This window comes from Theobroma umbraticum, unplaced genomic scaffold (genome assembly GCF_002168275.2).
Source record: "Theobroma umbraticum cultivar Fairchild unplaced genomic scaffold, ASM216827v3 scaffold_44.0, whole genome shotgun sequence".
Classification (NCBI taxonomy): domain Eukaryota; kingdom Viridiplantae; phylum Streptophyta; class Magnoliopsida; order Malvales; family Malvaceae; genus Theobroma; species Theobroma umbraticum.
In genome coordinates, this window is record NW_018397255.1 from 8,224,935 (window position 1) to 8,233,131 (window position 8,197).

The 8,197-nt window shown below is 31.2% G+C and overlaps 1 protein-coding gene across 1 annotated transcript; it reads right to left on the reverse strand.

Moving 5' to 3' along the window:
• Positions 1–6: 6 nt before the first annotated feature.
• LOC110429070 (ribose-phosphate pyrophosphokinase 4-like) lies at positions 7–4,631 on the reverse strand. Its single transcript, XM_021444956.2, has 4 exons — positions 4,272–4,631; positions 2,231–2,546; positions 340–435; positions 7–159 (listed from the first exon to the last, which is right to left on the reverse strand). Exons 1-4 carry the CDS (start codon positions 4,418–4,420, stop codon positions 22–24), a joined length of 699 nt encoding a protein of 232 aa, XP_021300631.1. The 5' UTR covers positions 4,421–4,631; the 3' UTR covers positions 7–21.
• Positions 4,632–8,197: the final 3,566 nt, after the last annotated feature.

Genomic DNA, 8,197 nt, shown 5'->3' on the forward strand with positions numbered 1-8,197 from the left:
CCAATCAGATAACATGTACCTTCAATCTTCATATAATAAATGGAGCACAAAATATAAGGTAACTTCATTTAGATAAGAGTCCAAACTGACCGTTGGAAAATGATCCAACAGTTTGTGAAATCGTTTCCAAGCTCCATCATCCGGAAATGCAACAACTATCTGAAAAATGAAGTCAATTTAATTGGAGAGAATGTAACAACCTAGCAAAAGGTATCATTTCCTAACTAATGAATAACAACAACATTAAGGGGAAAATCATGTTGAAATAATGCTGACCAGCATCATGGCCACAATATAAAATAAATTTTGCCACAGAGTATTATGAGGTGATATACTTACCTTTTCAGCGTCAGGAAGCTGGTGAAGGCGTTGCTTTAGAAGAGGAATCCCAGTCTCAAATAATGGCAACACATGGTCTCCAAAATAAAATCGTTCCTGCATTATAAGGAAAATTAACAAATAATTATCAAGTGTTTTTACAAGACAGAGAATAACAATAACTGAGGCATCTATGATGGACATATATATTGCAAACAAGTGCTAACCAAGATCACCAACACAGCATACCTAAAAAGAATTTTCATGATCATATGCCTAAAAACTGAGACAAGAAAACAAAAACACAAGCCAATGCTTCAATATTGCTTTTGCAGAACAAGTCAAATCATGAGAAGAAATAAAGGAATCCTCACGTTCCTAAGAACCACTATGTTGGTGAGAAGACTACAAACCAAGTGTCAAGTGAAACCCTGTCACTTAACCACTGAATCACAAAATAATCATGTTTGAACATATAGCTCCATAGCATTATTGCTCATTAGATCCACATTAAATAGCATGTACACAAATTTACTTGGAAACAACAATTACGTATCAGTTGACCTGATGCTCCATATCAATTTACTTTGGATCTCTTATAAATAATTTTTTGGTAAAAACTATTAGTCTAGTTAACGAACAAAAAGATCTATCACTTTCCTAGGCCGTGGCGTTCAAAGAACCCTGATGCTGATAACATCAATGTTAAAAATCCTTAGTTTGTGTCAGAATCTTCCACAATATTCTTGCATTGAATTACCAAATTCAACAATGTGAATACTTGATTAGTAGTTGCGGTCATTGTTTGTTGGCCAAAGGATTTTGTGTCTAGACTTATCACCTTATATTTTGGACCAGGTGCAGTGATGATGAGAAATTTCACTATAATCAGAAGAGGTGGAGATTGTCGAAGATTTATACTCAAACATCACAAACTCCAAGCCTTGAATACAACCAACGAGTCTCCCTCTCACACATGAAAAACCTATCACAAGACACTTTACATGGTAATGAGTTTTGAATACCAAATATTTGGGCCAAGTCAAGAAAAGGCCCACATACAAAATCCAAGCCATGATCTACAAAAGTAAGGGGAAAAAGAACAACACTGGAGAAGAACTAGTGTCTGAGAGAACAAAGGTCATCAAAAGTCAAAATTTCACTTCAACCTTTCCTCAAAAGAATAAATTCTTCACCTAATGCAAGCTTCTTCATCCGACAATAATTTTCCTATAGCATATGTCTGCTTAAATAAACTTGAGTCAAATGAAATAAAATGCATACACATTCTCTATACCAATGCATGCATATTTGCTATAAGTAATACAAAAATACACTTAAACAATACTATTGAACATAATTATAAGCATCGTGAATCTAAAGCTTTACATGTTAGGATAGAACATTAGTTTCATTTTATCCTTCTCCCTCTGACTATTTAGTAACAAACCTACATCCCAGTGTCCTCTAATAAAACATTCCCAGAGACGAGATATCTGGATCAAACTAATTAAGAATAATTAAAATAACAGGAACATATACCATAATGACAACCTGCTGAAATTGTTAACCTCCACTTTAGCATGGCCTTGTCCAAAAAATTGATGCCATTTTTTTATTTCAAGCTACAACATTTTTATATCACAGAAGAACTGAATTTAAGAAATCTTGGTAGATGAGAAAGGAAGGGAAATACTACCAAAAGACCAAAAATGAGATTTTAAGAAATAAGATTCTTATCATGTTCCAGAGTTTTAAAAACCAGGTACTACTCATCAACATCATGCTGACAATAAAAGACTAACAGAACTTTCCAGATAAATCTGATAAACTGCTTCAGAAGATTATAAAATAAATAAATATCATAGCAAAGAATAGATATGATAAAATTTTCATCGCAAGAAAAACTAGCCTGCAGAGCATGGATGTCATAAATGACTAAACTTGTAGGACCACCCCTTGATATGGGAATATTTGACAAAATCCTTGCCATGGTAAATGCAGTTGCTACATCTCCTTCTTCTTCCATTCTCTCAAAGGAGCCGGTTGGAAAGAATGGCAACACCAATGTGAAGGAAGCAACAAACAATCGTGGCAGATTGTATATGACAGAAAGCTGTTCAAAAATGACAGATGGGGAGCTGAAGGATGCAAGAAAGGCAACATGCTGGCCTCGGATATCATGCGCATTATTTATGAAAAGATTTGGAAATCCATCATCAAAATTCCTGTAAATAAATGCAGTTCATCATTCCTTCTTCATATAAGAATACTCATTGTTAACGCAACTATTAAATGTACATCTTACAGCCAACAATTAAAGCAAGCCTGCAGCAAAAAACCTTGAAAAATATTTATCATATCAATTGGCAACTTCTAAAGGAAATTTTTGTGCTATTAACAATAAGAAAGAGAAGAAATTTAAACATTCACGTCCAGAGTAGAATGCAATAGTTGTTATACTAGGAGTAAGAGATTAGCAAAGCAGATACTGACTGCAAATATTTTGCATAAATGTGCATGCAAGCCTGCTTCCATATTGCCAAACTCATTAATCAGGAGTGAATTTATTAACCTAACCAGGAGTACTAAATTGAATCTTTTATGTGGATCAAAAGTTTGAATATGGAAAACTACAAGTCAGTATTGAAATTCCAATATAAACTTGAAAATCCAACACTCCCTTATGCCCTCTCCCCCACCCCATCTCTCTGTCTCTCCCTCGCAAAACATGTTTTAATATTCTTAATTTGGCCATGATACAGACTACAGCAATAAAAAAAAAGCAAGAAATTCATGGTAAGTCAACATGCAAAATGTGCAATAAGAGTTGTAAATAAAACATATAGCAGATATAAAAATCCTTTGGAATGCTTTAGCTGTTGCCAGAGGATACTCAATTGAGGTAAGGTGGATGAATGTCAAGATCTTCACATGAATGACACACATTATTTTGATGGTGAGGACACCAATGGCGATAGCATGTTGTTAGCCTCAAAAAGAAATTGAAAAATAAAACAATTCGATGATGCAGTGGTAAGGGGTGTTTGCCTTTCAAAGAGGGGAGTGAATTTGGAGTCACCAAAAAGGCATAAGTAAAGGAGTTCCAAGCAAGCTTATAGGAGATTTAATGATAGGATGATGTGCATCCATCACTAGATGGCTCAGTTTTGTGGAAGGACTTGAGAGTAAGAACACAGACAGCTTAACGTGTTCTTGAGACAGAGTTGAATTTTCAACAAAAATCATAGAGTTAAAGCATCAATACAAGCTCATTTTCCAGGGTCCTGAACGCCATGGTCTATTGTTGATGTCGACCAACTTATGAGTGGGTTTAGAAATAGGTTACTAGGACCATCTTATTTCAAGTCAAGTAAACAAGCTTGACAAAGAAGTTCCCAAGCTCTATTGTCAAACAAGCCCCCTTGAATCAAAGCTTATGATTCATTGGCATGTCATTTAGCAAGGTTCTTAGAACTAAATTTGCTATATGGCATGAACTGCAAATTTGCAATGATAGCATTTAAAACCCAGCAAAAAAACACACAAGGCAATTGATTATTATTTCAAAAAATGACAAAAAACAAAGTGCAAAAGCAAAAAATCCTTAACTTCACATCCAAATGAAAAGCATAAGTTTTCTCATTTGTCTTCATAGTAAGAAAAAGAACAGATGCCGTGGTTCAACATAGTTAACGAAATTCTTTGCCACTTATCCTAACACCCCAATCTGATCATACACTCTAGTTTTCATATATATTTTTTATCAACTATCTATTTCACGAGTAAAGTTTTCCACAAACAGATTAAAGTAAAAGCAAGAAAACAAAAACCCACCTTAAACAAAATGCAAAAAAGAAAAAAAAAAGCCAAAGAACAGAAAACATGAAATTTATCATCGACAACATAAAGGAATAAAGATATTCATGAATGAATTCATGGAGGTGGGGTACCTCCAGTTGATAGATTGGAGGGTAATGAGTTGGGATTGAGCAGCAACTTTACGGGCAAGCTCTTCACATTCCATACAGTAAAACAAACGAACTTGCTTGTTATTCTGATTCTGGGTCTTCAACTCTCCCATGTTGTTGTTGTTCTCCATTTTTGTCCTTCCTTTTTTTTTCTCTCTTTTTAAGCTTCTCAGAATCAAAAAAAGAAGAAGGAGGCTTTAGAGTTTAGATAGAGAGACGAAGATTTTAAAGGAAAACAGAGAACAAGAGTCGACTGCGACCGCCAGCCCTTTCTTTACTCTACATTTTTTTTTTCTTGAGCTCCGTTTCCTTGACCCTTGTCTTCTTTTTAGTCTTTTTTGGGTGATTTTTAGTAATCTGATGATTTTTACCAAAATTAAGAAATCTCTTTCTAATGATAATTAAGTAAGAAAATTACCCCTGGATTTGATTGGAAAAATTAAAAGTCAAAAACCAAATTAACCAAACTCCCTTGAACCAACGAATCATATCTTAATAATCAAAATAACTTAAATTGAATTATATTTCATCAATTAGGTCGATTTGATGAATTTTTCTATTTTTATAATAACGAATCTATGTTTTTATCAAAATAAAATAATAGGGGAATTGAATTAAGGTATATTGTATTTGACTCATATAAAAATTTGTTAAACTTGTGTTATGGTGGATATTGATGATCTTTGACAGATTGTGCGTTGTTTATGGTATGGTAAATTTTTTAAATTTGTGCTTTATATTTAAAGGATATGGTCAGTTTCTTGAATTTTATTTTTTTTATGTCTAGTAGTTTCTAAATATTATAATTACTGGTATAATTACTGAATTTTGACTAGATACAATGGGCATTATTTTATTATTGATGTAAATACGTACGAGTTGATATTATTGATGGTCTATTATGTTTTAATAGTATTTTTCTTCTCTTTTAATTGAGAATTAATTGTAAGATTTGCACTTAATCTTAAACAGATATGATTTTCTTCAAAAATTCATCTTCAAAGGTTTAGACTTGGGCTTGATTTTGAACAAAATCTTCAAAAATCTTCTTTTGAATTTCTGAAGGTCTAAACTTGGATTTGGCTTTCTTCAAAAATTCGTCTTCAAGGGTTTAGACTTGCATGGCACTTCTTGAACACTTGTTTCAAAAATCTTTTTCATTTGAATTTTTGAATTCCCAAATAGAATGAAAATTGTATTTATAGTTTTAGATGAAAAATTTTCATCAGAATTTAAAAAAATACACTCATAAATAATTTTTTGATTGGTCAAATTTCAAGTTTTTGAATTTTGATGGATCGAAAATCATCTTAATTTATTTAAAAATAAATTAAATAATCAAAATTTGATATTAACTTCAAATTATCATAATTGTTAAAGATAAATTAAATGATCAATAAATAAATTTAATTGGTCAAAAATAAATATTATTTATAAATTATTTTGATTTATTTATAGATAAATTAGATGACGTAAATTTTAATTGATCCAATTTAGATATTATTTTTAATTTATTTTAACATATAAATATATATAGTTTATAAGTGAATTTTATTATCCAACTATATATCTTTAAGATAATTCAACCAATAAATTAATTATATGATTATCTTCAATTATATCCTCAAGTTCACGAAAAATAATCCTATCTTTGAATTTTTTTTTGATTTATTAATTTTAAACATATTCTCCAAGTTTCATGACTGTCCATTCTTTTGAGCACTACTTTAGCTTCTTTTCCTTTGAAAAAGAGGCGTAACTTTGGATAAGAATAATCATCAAAGGCCATAAACATGCCTTTTCCATACCAATCCATTTTTTTCTAAAAAAAATAAAATTAAATTAAATCAATGCAATCAAATGGCTCAAAAGGTGACATCAACATAAATATCAAAGTTTCATAAATAAAATTGAAATTATATAGCTCCTTATTATATATGGAAGTTAAAATTTTATTTCCTTTCTTCATAGTAACATTTTCTTTTCTTTTTTTTTTTTCCATTTTATATTCCTCCAAAGTTCATACAATTATAAATCAAACGTAAATGACTTTTATTGGTTTTTTCATTCGAAATTATTGGATCTATTTTTTTTAATCCTTCATAAAAAATTTAAATCAAATGTTTGCAATTGAGATTCTCCCCTTCCCCTTTTGTGGTTTTGGTTTTCAAAAGTAAAAACAAAGTGGGGCATGGGTCAATGGAGTATATATAATATAAACCATCCATTTAGCTGAAACATGGACTTTTACTTTATTTCAGCATCCCTTCCCAGCAATTGGAATAAAGCCATATTAAATATTGTATGGTGCCAAATAACTCTCCCTAAAGTTAAAATATATTTTATTATTCAAAAAAAAATACTGAATTCAATTTTTTTTTTTCTAGGAATAGAAAGGTAATGAGAGGCTTTATAAGGTTCTGGAATACATATGCATGTAATGGGGCATTATGTGGTGGCCTAATAAGAAGATCATGGTGGGCTGCCCAAAGCCCGAATCTGCAATCCCCCGACATTTTTCTTCATAGTTTTCTTGAAATCATTTTTTTTTACAAGAGTAAGTACTGTATATGATTTAACTTTAGAATTGTACCCAAATTTCGCCTTACTTTTTTTCTTTCTTCAAAATAACATTAACAGTTATAAACAAAAACAAATACTTTTCGAGATATATATATCTCAAGGTGGTTAAACTATTAAATAAATCTTTGAATTTTTTTCTAAATAAGCTCTTTTTTTATTGTATTTGTATAAACTCTCATACTATGAGTTGTATTCAATAGCCTCTTATATTGCCGAAAAGATTTCACTTATATCTTCATAATTAGTTGGTATGTGTGACTTTGCTCTTGTAATAAAATTAGTGAAAAATTTTCCACTTATGACCATTTCAATTGGTCAATTTAATCTATTTAAGGATTTCATATGATTGAATATAAATAATTGGTTAAGAGTTCAATTGAACGTATTAGAATGAGAAATACGTTGAAATAATATAAGGCTTTTAACTAATCTATCTGGTCTAATAATTTTGTAAAAGATAATTAAAATTATTAATTGAAATAAAAGCCTCAAGTTTTTTTTGTTACGTCAATAATTTTATTGAGCTTATCGGATAAGCACACAATCAATGGATAATGCTCAGGCTTAATCTTGTAGCAGTTTTCAAGCGTGGTGTGTATGAATAATACATGCACATAACATTCCCCTACGCTTTCTTGAGACATATTTTCAATATTAGGTGGGTTATATATAAAGGTACTATTCAAACCCACGAATGCTTCGTGGCTTTTGCTTGTCTCATGTTCTCCATGACCAGAAAAGAAACACACTTGTGGCGCCACAAATTCCAGAATCTCCCTATGTTTTCATGCACTCAACATGCATGATTTATATCGAAACATCCACATCAAATGATTGAAAGATTTACCAACTCCATAATTAACGAGAATTGCGTGATCATAACGCTTAATCCCAACAAATTAAGTTCAAACAATTTGCCAAGTAATTAATGGATTCTCTGACGATCATTGCCAACAAGCAAAGGAATTAAATCAAATACATTGGCTAAGAATTCTATGTTTCCATTCATTTCTATTCTACGATGTTGTTGCTTATGTATCCACTTCTCCAACTTGTTTTTTTACCCTTATTAGATATATATGATGCGCCAAGGTAGGTCATGAACCCCTGGAGTACATCCATTAAATTCAATATTAAATGATTGAAAGTTCACCAACCTGTTAACGATTGAGAATTGCATGATCTGAACATGCTAACGAAACTAGCCAAAAAGAACCAAAAAAAAAAGAAGAAAGAAAAGTCAAAGAATTTCCTCTTCTATAAAGGATAGATTGAATGTATCAATCCTTGAAACAGTTGGTGGCTATTTCACACTGCCCTTGCCT

Coding starts and splice junctions, on each gene's coding strand:
- LOC110429070 (XM_021444956.2), bottom strand. CDS start 4,420: ATGGAGAACAACAACAACATGGGAGAGTTGAAGACCCAGAATCAGAAT. Junction 436..2,230: donor ATGACATCCATGCTCTGCAG/GCTAGTTTTTCT, acceptor CTTATAATGCAG/GAACGATTTTATTTTGGAGA. Junction 160..339: donor AGCTTCCTGACGCTGAAAAG/GTAAGTATATCA, acceptor TTCATTTTTCAG/ATAGTTGTTGCATTTCCGGA.